Source organism: Balaenoptera acutorostrata, chromosome 3 (assembly GCF_949987535.1).
Source record: "Balaenoptera acutorostrata chromosome 3, mBalAcu1.1, whole genome shotgun sequence".
Classification (NCBI taxonomy): Eukaryota; Metazoa; Chordata; class Mammalia; order Artiodactyla; family Balaenopteridae; genus Balaenoptera; species Balaenoptera acutorostrata.
Genome location: NC_080066.1, coordinates 144,379,939 through 144,393,660, shown reverse-complemented (window position 1 = coordinate 144,393,660; position 13,722 = coordinate 144,379,939). Strand labels below are relative to the sequence as shown.

Below are 13,722 nucleotides of genomic sequence, written 5' to 3'. Positions count from 1 at the left end.
ATGGGGCACTGGCTAGGTGTTGCTAAGTACAGAATGGTTTTACATTTGCTGAAGTTAAGACTATACATATTGAGGAGTCCTAGAATATGCCATCCCAAAATATGCCTCGTTGGCATATGGATTATTTTGAGCTAAAGGCCATTGATAACCAGGAGGTGAAGGAAAAGCTCTAAAAACAGGGCATAAAGTTTCCTTTTGTAAAGATGTCTCCCTCTCCACAACAGGAAGTGGAGGACTCCTAACAACTCTTATCTATGGAGTAGGCACGGACTTAAATCCGAATAACAAACCTTACTAAACAACTCTTGTTTACCATATTTTTCCTGGACTTAGGGGAAACATAAGTTGTCTCCCCAACCCAGAAGCCACAAACGCTTTTCTTTGTTTTAGCCTAAAATGGCATATAAACTCAAGTTCTAACTACCCCTTTGGGTGACTCATCGATAGGTGCTCCCATGTGTACACAACAATGCACATGTTAATAAATTTCTGTTTATTTTTCTCTTGTTAGTCTGTCTTTGGTCAGTCTAATTTACAGGGCCCCAGCTAGAGAACCTAAGCTGGGTAGAGGAAAAGGTTTTTTCCTCCCCTACTATATATTTATATGGATGTATATGCACATGTATCTTTATGTAATATAAACTAATAAATATATATTTGTGTGTGTGTGTATAGTCTGTGTACATGATATAAACTAGTATGTATATTACTTTGTGGTTTTCAACGATGGAGAGATTGTGTGAGAATCTAGGGGTCAGAGATGAAGTGACTGCACCCACGTCCCCAAGACTTAGGTGCCATGGCAACATAGATGCAGATCTAACCATCTGCCTGCATTCTTGATAGCTCTGTTTAAAAGGTAGCTAGCTCCTGGAATTCTTCTAGAAATCCAATCGGAAGCACAGTATAATTTCCATTCATAGCTGAGTGGTAAAAAAACAACAAATGCATTTGGAATTCTCTCTTTCACAGCTTCTATCTAAAGCAAATCTCATGATGCACCAACTTTCGTATCATAGACCTTCCCTTCTCCCTACATCTCCCCCTCTCTCCCAGAGGAGGACCCTTCCAGAAAGCAGATTTGCTGCCTGAGACTCATGCTAATGCTGAAGATGTGGTAAAAGAATCATTAATAGATTAACTATAAGAAAAGGATTCTGGGCTTCCCTGGTGGCGCAGTGGTTGAGAATCTGCCTGCTAATGCAGGGGACACGGGTTCGAGCCCTGGTCTGGGAAGATCCCACATGCCGCGGAGCGGCTGGGCCCGTGAGCCACAACTACTGAGCCTGCGCGTCTGGAGCCTGTGCCCCGCAACGGGAGGGGCCGTGATAGTGAGAGGCCCGCGCACCGCGATGAAGAGCGGTCTCCGCACCGCGATGAAGAGTGGCCCCCGCTTGCCGCAACTAGAGAAAGCCCTCGCACGAACCGAAGACCCAACACAGCCAAAAATAAATAAATAAATAAATAAAGTAGCTATTAAAAAAATAAATAAATAAATAAAAAAAATAAAAAGAAAAAGAAAACTTTAAAAAAAAAAAAAAAAGAAAAGGATTCTTGGGCTTCCCTGGTGGCGCAGTGGTTGAGAATCTGCCTGCTAATGCAGGAAACACGGGTTCGAGCCCTGGTCTGGGAAGATCCCACATGCCGTGGAGCAACTAGGCCCGTGAGCCACAACTACTGAGCCTGCGCGTCTGGAGCCTGTGCTCCGCAACAAGAGAGGCCACAATAGTGAGAGGCCTGCGCACCGCGATGAAGAGTGGCCCCCACTTGCCACAACTGGAGAAAGCCCTAGCACAGAAACGAAGACCCAACATAGCAATCAATCAATCAATCAATCAATAAAGAAATCTTAAAAAAAAAAAAAAAGTTGCTTATATTTAAAAAAAAAAAAAAAGAAAAGGATTCTTCCTAAAAAAAATTATCCCTCAGAAAAAACAAGTCAGCTTATAAGAAATCCTTACAAAGTAACTCTTGCTGTGGGGAGTTCTTTCAATTCCTTATTTCCAATACAAAGTGCGAGTTGGGGTTGACACATCATCCTGAAACAACCTCAGTCAAGGTCTGGTGTTGGCTGCCTACAGAAGTCAGCTGATGGTATCAATGAAAGGAGACAAATTAAACACAGATTTAATTCCTGGGGATATGAACTCACACTTGCATGTGCAAACTGCCACTGTAAACCCTTTTAAAGATCACTTTAAAAGTTAATAAAGTGTTTAAGTTGCAATGATCAAAGATATGCACCAACTGGACACACTGTAAAAGAATTATAATTGTAACTTGTGATAAAATATTCAATATCTTCCCCATATTTAAAAGGGATGTATCTCAAAAAACTGAAAGTGTGGTCTGCAAAAACATATTCACTGATCCAAAGTATAGCTCCAGTGATGATAAAAACACAAAGGTCAAAGATGGATGTGAAGTTTGAAGACAAATGTTTTACGAATATGAGGAGGAGAAAGAACAGTATTTCTAAATTAGTGTGATTTTATAAAGTATGTGATTTTAAATAGGCATAGGTACCTAAATTTAAAATGCAAATCGTGTAAACAAGCATTTGGTTTGTTTACCTGCATACCTAATAGTATGTGTATTCTCGAGCTGACCAAAAAACACTTTAGGGGACTTTTTAATAGGGAAAATGGGGAAATTTTGATATTTGCACTTTCTTATAGTTGGGCAACATGGTATATGCTGAATTTCAATAAGATAAAATTGATTCACATAGCTAGCCTACTGACCACTTAACAAGCAGGGCTCTGGTCCCGTCTATCAGAAGCATAAAAATCTAGTTAGTGTGACTATATTTAGGGACTTGCTCCACCTCTGTTGAATAATCTTTCAGATACTAGAACCTGAAACAAGTCAACAGCAGGAGTTCAGGATTCATTCCTGGATCCCTAATATTCCCTCCTTCAGGATCTGCAGTGGTGCAATGCCCGTCACTTGCAGCCAGCTCTCTAGCCTGGCTCTTCATCCAGTCCCCACCCGCCACCAGCACTCATTCATCACCAGGTCAGCCCCACCCATCCGGCTGACCTAATTCCCTACCACAGCCAACCAGGTCTTTCCCTCGTAACGGCTCCTCCCACTGGCATGGCGGCCGCCCCAACTCCATCCTTTACAGCCTAACCCCAGTCCCACAGCCTCCATGAAGTCGTCCTGACCGCCTCGCCCCACGACAGATCGGCTTCCACTCCCTGAAATCCTCATGCAATGCAGTCATAATTTAGCACTTCATTACATGCTCTGCTGAGTCATTCTGTGATTGCTTCCGGCATATTCTTTTTTTTTTTTTTCCCCTCTAAGAGAAAAGAATTTTGACTGAGACAAATAATTCTAGATTCCCCTCAGAGTTGACTGGCACTTGACTGAATGTTGTCTAATGACATCATGCCATTTCAAATGGAGAATGTTTCTGCCCCTGTTCAAGGGCAGTCTAAAGGGAAAACAAAAGTAGTACCTTCAGTAACAACTGTTGTTGGCAAACCTGCTACCTCTGAGATTGTACCAGTATTACCCCACCGGCCTGAATCACAGAGCATTTGCAATGGGGTGACTGCAGGTGGCACAAAAAAGGAAGACAATCACTAATAATACAACTACTGCTTTCTGGAGTCATAAAAGGTTCTCCGAGCATCAAATTCATCAGCTTGTCAAGAAATAAAACAGCCTGTCACAACAGAGACCTTCAAAAGATACCCAGAATCTCACCACTGCTCATTACCTCTACTACCACAGCCCTGAGGCGAAGCTGCCATCACGTGTCACCTGCAGTACTGCAACAGCCACTAACTGGTTTCCCTGCACCCACGCTCGCCTCCTCACAATCTGCTCTCAACAGTGACCTAAATGAGCCTGCTGAAATGCTCAACAGACTGTGTCAAAACCCTCCAATCATAGATCAGTCTGACTCCTGGTAGGAAGCAGATGGCACATTCAAAGTGGGTGATTTGAGGAGAGTTCATATCATAACACAGGGGCTAGCAACACAAGGGTACTTCATCCCCTTCTAGACCTGAAATGTGAAGAGAAGGGGTAGAGAGGGAGACAGAGAGCTCCACGGAGAAGGCACCTAATTGGAGATGTGACCTTAAGTCTAGAGACACTCCAGCCCACACAATCCTGCGGGAAGGGAATATATACGCCAGTCTCATCCTTCTCCCTCACTCTCATCCCCTATCAATACTCCCCATGGCCAAATGCAAACAGAAGGCAGAAAGCAAGGTTGCCTGTCAGTGCAGGTCCACCTCCTGGGGCACATCTACAGAGCAGGGTAGAAAAGGGTAGAGTGAATCTGGGGAGGTAAATGGAAGCTATTCAGCCAAATGGCTTCCCATCTCAATCAGGGTATCTGAAAGTACGAGATCCAACCTTATCTCCTGTTCTGTTTGCTAATCTCTCTACTCAGTGGCTCTCCGCTCACCAGGCACACCCCTGCTTCAGGTCCTTTGTACTTGCTGCCTTCTCTGCCCAGAATGCTTTTCCCCCAGATACACACATGGCTTGTCCCCTCACCTACTTCAGCTCTCAGCTAAAACATTACATCAGCAGAGGTTTCCTTTACCACCTTATCTAAAAACCTCCCTTGCTCCTACCCCACCCATGCCTGGCACATCTATCTCCCTTATCTTGCTTTATTTTTCTCCACAGCACTTCTCTCTAACATTAGATCGATAAATGGATAGATAGATATTTTTTTCTCCTTTTTAATTGACTGCCTCTCTGGCCTAGAACAAAAGTTTCATAAAGGCGTCCACTTGGCCTCTTTTGTTCACTCCCTTATGCCCAGTGTCTAGAACAGTGCCTGGCACAAAGAAGGCACTCACGTATTTGTTGGATGAATGAAAATGAATGAATGGAACAGAAGGACCCATAGCTAAGGACTCTTTCCACTGTTCAGAGGTTTAACTCCTATTATCAAATCATTGTTAAGCAAATAAATAGGCTCCTGATAATCAGATAGGAAGCAGGTGACAAGCATTTTTTATTGGCAATGGCACAAAATTGAGTGCTGTCAGTAAACCCCTAAGAATAAATGGAATCTTCAGTCAGAACCAAAGGAATAACAGCAGTGTCTTCTGTAAACAACTCCTAGCAAGGTTGTTTTTTCTTATGACTATATCATCATTAACCTACCAACCTAGTCCTTCTCTAAGACTCAGTCTTCTCATCTGTAAAATGTGTAAGGATTGAATGATACAATGTATGGAGAGCATTTATTGGGTATGGAACCCAATAAATGGACACTATAATGATTATTAAAACATTGAGGAAGCCATGAGAATGAGATACTATGTTATCTTCCTACGATCTGGAACTGTTTATCCTAGACTTTTAAAATGTGAGCTGGAATAATGACATGGAAAAGAAGTATAAGATGCTTTACTATCCACCACACAGTTGGGCCTAGATCTGAAAGACATCCTACAGTACCAGTGCTCCATATCAGAACCTAGTTTCCACACCTGGCCCAGACCTTGGTCAACCCTTTTGCAGGCCAGTACCTTGTTGCATCCATTTCTGCATCGCTCATTATATCTAAGCACTTAGAACATAAGTGCTGGTTTTTCCCTCATAGGAACTAAGCAGGGCATGTGACTGAAAAAATAGTGTAAGCAAAAGAGAAAGAGCAGATCAGTAAAGCTCCTGGTGATGCTCCTGTTTTTGACTTACCCCTCTAACCATGGAAGTCTCTGTTCTGGTCCGTAAATTAGACCAAATTCTGATTCCCTTTTCTCCACTAACATTTTATTTATCCATAGCCTTATCTGCTGGGTCAATTCAGTTAACTACACAAAAGGTGACCCCATAGTCTTAGGTCAGATAAAAAGAAAAAGGCTTGACCTGAATCCACTCAACAATCCATCACTTAGGAATACTGCAAAGATCCTGTAGTAGCTTTTTCATTGATGGGAGATTTCTTTGCAATTATTTGCAGAAGATTTCTGTAGAAGGACACACTGGTGGGCTAACTAACCTGGGAAGCTAGATTCAAAAGGTAAGTTTCCTTTCTACTCTAAAACCCATGAAACTTAAATCTCCAGTTAAAATATTCCCTCTGCTACTATGTGTATACGTGTGTATTCAAGCCCTTGTTTTTGTTATTTTAGTCATAAATATACAATATAATAATTATCATTACTAATTTTTGCCAAAATTGAGGCTTCCAACCTCAGGCATGAAAATCAAAGCAGGTCCCTCTAAGATTAAGCCTAGGGATTTATCTTACTAAGAGATCTTATTTTAGTAAGCAGCCTGATGCTTACTTGTTAGTGCTAAAAAAAATCATTCTGATCACTTCTCCTAGTGACAGATGGGTAACCATTTCCATAATAACTAACTTGGGACCAATTCCAATTGAGGAACGAGAAGAAAAACAAAACTATAATTCACTACTCATTCTGCAAACACGTTTCAAAGTGATAGGTCCCATCTACTTCGAGGCCTCAGTGAATGGCAAGTAGTACAAAATTCACACTCTTATTACAGCACTTCCCAAACTGTGCTGTTTTCCTCTCTGTTTTCCCCAACCAGGCTGTGCCATGCTCCTGATCACGGGCTGTTTTATTTCTTTGCATTTCCAGAGTTCGACATTGTGACCAACACGCTGCTGGTGCTCAAATGATTGAATGGCTATTAAAATGTCCCCCCACGAGGCAGGCGTCAAACCTGGCACTGTGGGTCATAAATTAAACATCACGGAATGGCATGACCGCAGTCTGGCCACTTCTTTTCCCCTCTATGTCCCAAAACTATGAGCAGGGTGGGGAAAGTGCATTATCCATACGAGAACCTCCCGATGTCTGGCAAAATGGAGTGGGTTGTCCCACCCACCCGGGCTGCTTCAGTCCTCCAGGCACAGACCAAGATTCTCTCCGCTCCCTAAGGCAGAGAGGACCCAGGTATTGTCCTCTCCCTCCAACCTTGACAACGACCCCTCCCCAACCCGGCCCCACAAGCATTCCACTCTCCAGCTCAAGCCTGGGCGCCGGGAGCTTCCCAGAGAGGGGGGACGCCGCGGTGCACTGTGGGAGCTGTAGTTCCCCGGTGGGTTCCGCACACCGGCGGCCCTGAGGACCAGACTCCCGCTCCCAGAAGCCCCCGCGCGGGCGCCTCGCCCAGTCAAGCCAGCTCACCTGTTCCATGGACGTGACTGTTTCTACCGAGTCGTCCTGCAACCGCTCCCGCGCGTGCTCGGGCCTCAGACTGTACAGCGGCTCTGACCAGACAGGGGAGGAAGATGGAGGGCAACAGTAGGTGAAGGAACTCGGAGAAGCCATGCTCTGGAAAGCAGCAGGCGGTGTATAGGACTCAGCTTCGTCAAAGAACAACGCGCCTTGAAACTCTAGCGGGCTAAGGCGCTACGGAGAGCGGGTAGAGTCAAAAGATTTTGAACGCGAATCGCTCCTGCCGCCTACACAACCTCAGAGAGTGAGTTGCTGGAATGCTGCCGCCCCCCATTGGGCAGAGGAGCTGCTGCAAGAGGCTCAGTTTCCTGGCGCGCAAGGAAGGACGTGTACATCTGAATTTCATTTCCCACACACACACCTTTTCAACATTCTGCTCATTCTCACTTACTTATGTCAGTAGTTCACAGTTTCGGGTGCCCAAGAACCCAATGAAGGTAACTTTTAAAGGCATTTCTGACAGCTCTCCTGATTGCCTCAGTCATACTATTATGAACAGAATTATTGCGCACCTTTGGGTACATGACAACCGCCCAGGAGAAGCCAACAGCTTCTCCACAAAGGAATTGCCATCTCAGTAGTCAGTGATGGAGGGAAGTGGCACTGCAATTCTCTCTTATCAATTTGGGGGTTACAGTGCAGTAGCAGGAACTAAAACTCAGTAGACGGGACAAGTGTAAGTGAAACAACCAAGAAAGTATTCACTCATTTATTCAGCAATTTTTTTTATAGAGCACCTACTACATGTCAGGCACCCGTGCTAGGCTTCAAGAATACAAAAGTGAACAAAACAAACAAGGCCCCCTCCCCTTGAGAACCTTACAGCCTAATGGAATTGACAGAATTAAGTGAACAAACACAAAAAAATCTGTGAACACTTGTGATGAATTGTATAAAGAAAAATAACAGGGTCTATGAGAGAAAGTAAAGGAGGAGGGGACTAATTAGATTGGGTGGTCTGGCCAAGCCTCTCTGAGTAAGTGACATGTAAGCCGAGACCTGAAGGATGACAAGGAGCCGTCCGTGTGAACAACATGGGGAAGAGCCTCATGAGGGAAGGACCAGCAAGCTTGACAGAACATGCCATAAATATACTCATGTGTGTTTGTATTCATTCTGATGTTTAATCTGAAGGTGTTCTGAATAAAAGAAATTCCTATTGAGCGGGGTTAATCATCATATATGCCTCCATTAAATGTTCAAGTAGTGATTTTAGGAAAACCCTGCTACCTTTGGACAAGCAATAGAAGAGGACCTCTTTCAGGGCCCACAACAAAAAGACTGCACCAAAATTATTATAACACCAAGAGGTTAAACTATTTAGAGTGGGGGTGAGGGTTTTGGGGGTGGGAGAAGATAAGATAATAACAGACTTTCCAGATAGACACAAACCCAACTTCCTGCTCAGAGCATTTTACTCTGTTCCCACTAAATTCCAAGCCACACGTCTAGGACCCAGGGAACCGTGGTGCGATCCTTCACAGCCCGCCATTCCCCTGTTCTCAGTCTCCGGTGTCTAAGGATGAGGCTGGGATGGCCTAAGGGCCTCAGGTAGGTAAACACTAGCACCCTGTCCATTTTAGAGATACCGTTGCTGAGTTAAGTCCTGGAGGTGCCGGAATATTTCTAAATCTGGGAATAAGTAGGCCTGTGTCGGTTAGGGTCACAGATATGGCTGTACAACGTGAAATAGTCTTATTATTATTTCCTCTGCATTGGCATCTTATTGTCTTTCCCTTAGTTCTATTTAGGAAAAAATGATCTGTTAAGGTCTGGGTCATATCTAAGGATTCTGCCTTCTTTGTAAAGCATTGCTTTGCCAGCTAGAAATTTAAACTGAGCTACTGAAAGAGTAGCTGGAACAGTTTTGTAACAGATTATTACATCTGTTACTGGTACACCTAAAGCAATTGCCAATTGTATTCAGGAAATAGAATTCTATTTCTGAAATACAATCTCCTCCACAGTGGGATCTGAACCATGTTAATGGGGGCGTGGCAAGAGTCTCCTGCAGGATAGTGTCTGTTCATGCGCTGGGCACTGAACTAAGTGCTGAGGAGAGAGTGGTGAACAAGCCACACACATTCTCAGCCCTTACGGGTCTCGTGATTTACCAGAAGAAACAGACATTAAACAATCATTACAGAATTGACTGTTTTATTGCAGTTGAGGGAAATGGCATGAGGGAGAAAGAAGCACAGCACACAGTGAGATTGCATAGCAGGGGAGACTGAAGGTAATCTGGAAAATCATGAGGAAATGAGTTAACTCACCCAGGTTGAGAGAACATACCAGGCAGAGGAAACCCAATGACAACAAAATCAAGTGAAACAAGGAATGGAAAATATGAGGAGTTTATACTCTTCGTAGCATCAAGAAGATTTTTCAGCCTTGGATCAGCAGCGGCCCACCAGTCGTCCTTCCTCTGAGTTTAATAAAATGACTCATTCAAGAAGCAGAATGTACATAAATACTGGCGGTATGGCAGAGAGAATGATGTATTTACAAGAGAAAGCCTTAGCAATGATAATTAATTAATAGTCACTCCAGCTTGGACTGCAGATGGTTTGGGTTTATTTTACCCAATGCATGATATTTTTCTAAATTAAACTGTGAACTGTAATTGTTTTTTAAAAAAATAAAATGTGGATAGTGTTATTTTGCACTTCTAGCTAGAGCAAGAAAATAAGAAAAAAAAGTAAAGGTCTAAGTGAACCACTAGAGGGCACTTCTGACCCGAGTAGCTTCTAGAGTAAGCTTTAAAACTGTTCTCACTGCATTACTCACACAAGTCCATATGTCAGCAAGGATTGTTTCCTTTAATATCTTGCAAATCTATGTAATAATACATATTTTGTTTGGAAAATGGAGAGAACTCATCCATTATCCTGCTAGGTAATTAATTTTTCTCCCCCGCAATTACTTCTCTACCTGCATCTGTGGTCTCCTACTCTGCCTTCCCAGTCCGTCCCTCCTGTCTCCTGGATACAAGTGTTACCCAGCTCTTACCTAGGGCCAATCCCTCCCTCCCCCTCATGCCCATTCTCCCTTGACTCTCTTAAGACATCAAATTGTTCCTGTACTTGATCATGCCCATCATCCACAGACAGGCTACTTCTCCATTCATGGGGAAAAAAAAGACATTTTTAACCCTCTTGATTCCACTCCTTCTTCAGCTACCTCCCCATTTCCCATTCCCTCTCTACCAGTAGCTCCAATTCCTCTCCTCCCACTCTCTTGAACCCATTCCAAACTGGCTTCCCCATTGGCTCGTGTCAAGTCCCCGTTAAACTTCTAATTGCTAAATCCAAAGGCCAGTCTCATCCTTTGTCTCATCTTTCTACCTGACCTCCTAGCAGCATGTGACAGGGTTGATCATTCCCTTCCCCTTGAAATACTTTCTTCTTGTAGTGTCTAGTACCGGCCTTTGCTATTTCCTCGTCTCCCTCACGCTGTAACTTTGGAGTCCCTCAGGGTTCTCTGTCTACAATCACTCACCTGTAGCTCAGACAGTCCCAGTATTTCAAATACCACCAGTAGATTGAAAACCCCCTCATTTATATCTCCAAACTGGATCTCTCTTCTGAACTCGAGATCATCTCTCATATACTATTTGCATTTCCACTTAGATATCTAATACAATCAGTCCCCTACATACGAACGAGTTCCGTTCTGAGTGCATGTTCGTAAGTCCAACAAAATTAGCCTAGGTACCCAAGTAACAAAATCGGCTATATAGTACTATACTGTAAAAGGTTTATAATACTTTTCACACAAATAATACATGAAAAACAAACAAACACAAAAAATAAAGAAAACACTTTTAATCTTACAGTACAGTCCCTTGGAAAGTACAGTAGTACAGTACAACAGCTGGCATCCAGGGGCTGGCATCCAGTGAACAGGCAAGAAGAGTTACTGACTGGAGGAGGGAGAGGAGGTGGGAGATGGTAGAGCTGAAGGATTGTCAGCAATAGGAGACAGAGGGCAAGCTGCATGTGACAATGTACACCAGACACATGAACTAATACATGATTGGACATGCGAATGCACATTCGCGTCTTTGAAAGTTCACAACTTGAATGTTCGTATGTAGGGGTCTTAGTGTGGTAGGTGTGTCCACAACAGAGCTGCTGGTATCTCTTCCAAACCCGTGCCCTCAGCCTTCTCCCCTCAGTTAACTCCATCCTCCCACTTTCCTCCAAATACCTTGGAGCCATCCTTGATGGCTCTCTTCCTTTCGCTCCCCATAAATCTTGGTGAAAATAACATCCAGAATTTAACCCCTGCTTACCAATTCCACTGCTGAGGTCCTGGTCCAAGCCACCACCATCTGTCACTTGTATTCTTACACTCATCTCTTAACTATGCTCCCTGTTTCCACTCTTGTCCTCCTATAGCCTAATACAAACTCAAAAGCCAGACTGAACTTCTTCAATGTAAGCAAATGAACCCCTCACTTGAAGCCCTCTTATCATCTCAGCGTCAACCTCAAGGTCCTTACCCTGGCCTAGAAGGCCCCATGACCTGGCCCTTTCTCCTTGCACTTGCCAGCTTGTTCACTCTGTTCACCACACTGGCCTCCCGCTGTCCCGTGTCCACCCTAAGCATGTGCCAGCCTCAGAGCGGTCACGCTTGCTGTCCCCTCCCCAGCAATGCTCTGCCCGCCCCCCATGTAGACAGGGCCTGCCCTCTCACTTCTTGAAGTCTTTACTCAGATGTTAATACTCTGTCCCACTCCCCTGCTTTCTTTTTCTCCACAGCACTTACCACCAGCTGACAGACTTTATACCTTATGTATTTATTTTGTTTACTGTCTGTCTTCCTCCCACTAGACTGTAAGCTCTCAGGGAAGGCTGTATTTTGTATTGTTCATCACTTATTCTCTGGCACATAATAGGCAATGAACAAGTTAAATGACTCAAATGATTTCCAGTCACTGTAATAAACATTTGAGTGCTTGTTTGTGTAACATACTGTAGAAGATGATGACAATGAACATAATACTAGCCTTACCTTTCAGGAGCTTACTAGCTAATAAATACAGAAACTGTATAAATATAAATAAACATACAAAATATAAATATAAAATAATAAATAGATATAGACATAAAATAAGACATAATGCACACACAAAATGTAGTGGGAGAAAATAGGAAAGGAATAGTTCATTCTAATCTATTAATGAAGATGGCTTTTTTTTTTTTTTGGCAGCACTGAGGCTTGTGGGATCTTAGTTCCCTGACCAGGGATCGAACCCGGGTCCCCTGCAGTGGAAACCCGGAGTCCTAACCACTGGACCACCAGGGAATTCCCAAAGATGGTCTTTTAATATATAACACTTGTGTTTAGTAATAGTTTCAATAGAGTAAATATTCTCTGGTAAAGATTTTTAAATAATTACATTAGAATTGTGAAATTCTATTTTCATTCTTATTTCCTGTAGCACACACAATGTATACAAATACTGAATCATTTTGTTGTGCACCTGAAACCAATATAATGTTATATGTCAATTATACTTCAATAAAAAAAGGAAGGAAGGGAGGGCGGGAGGAGGGGATCATCCTGTTCACAGCATCCTCCTACCTCTTGCTTACTTCAATTACTGATTATTACAGTCACCATTCCATGGCAGCCCACCTCCTTCCTCCTTGTTCTCTCTAACCTCTGTCTTGTCTCTATGCCATCCTAGATTTTCCATCCGTATCAGCAACGTCACCCCAGCAGATGCCTGCACCTACTACTCTGTGAAATTTCGGAAGGGGAGCCCTGAGGGAAAAAAAGTTTCAAATCACTCCAAAAAGGACAGCTTTCTGAACAATGATCTTATGGCACAGAGAACAACTATGAGCTTCTCAGAAAGCAATGTATCATCAATTACACGTACCTGCATTATTTTATTGTGTCAAATATTGATATAAAATTAATCACATTATATATTACTAATCATTACATAGACTCTACTACTGAAAACCTGCACAAAAGTATTGACTTTTAGTCCTGCTTGGGATTTACTGTGGTGAAAACTGTTTAACCAGCACATACAAAATTGAAGCCAATTAAAAAGCATTGTTCACATTGAGAAATTGGAGAAATGATTTTTTTTTCTTTAATTAATTTATTTATTTGTTTTTATTTTTGGCTGTGTTGGGTCTTCGTTGCTGTGGCAGGCTTTCTCTAGTTGTGGCGAGCGGGGGCTACTCTTTGTTGTGGTACGCGGGCTTCTCATTGCGTGGCTTCTCTTGCTGCGGAGCATGGGATCTAGGCACATGGCCTTCAGTAGTTGTGTCACGCGGGCTCTAGGCGCACGGGCTCAGTAGCTGTCGCACACGGGCTCAGTAGTTGTGGCTCACGGGCTCTAGAGCACAGGCTCCGTAGTTGATGGCACATGGGCTTAGCTGCTCTGCGGCACATGGGATCTTCCCAGGCCAAGGATCAAAACCATGTCCCCTGCATTGGCAGGCGGGTTCTTAATCACTGCGCCACCAGGGAAGCCCAGGAGAAATGATTTTAAAACTGTTGAGAG

At 43.4% G+C, this 13,722-nt stretch overlaps 1 protein-coding gene across 4 annotated transcripts in view; it reads right to left on the bottom strand.

Annotated features, from left to right (window-relative positions):
* The window catches only part of FNTB (farnesyltransferase, CAAX box, beta), a 73,356-nt gene extending 65,965 nt beyond the window's left edge, over positions 1-7,391 (bottom strand). For 2 of the 4 annotated variants that reach the window (XM_007184299.2, XM_057544787.1), the window contains exon 1: positions 7,143-7,391. In XM_007184299.2, the coding sequence (XP_007184361.1) occupies positions 7,143-7,286 (144 nt within the window). In that variant the 5' untranslated portion in view covers positions 7,287-7,391. The remainder of the gene's footprint in view (positions 1-7,142) is intronic. The other 2 variants (XM_007184300.2, XM_007184301.2) reach the window with 2 other exon arrangements.
* Between the last annotated feature and the right edge of the window lie 6,331 nt (positions 7,392-13,722).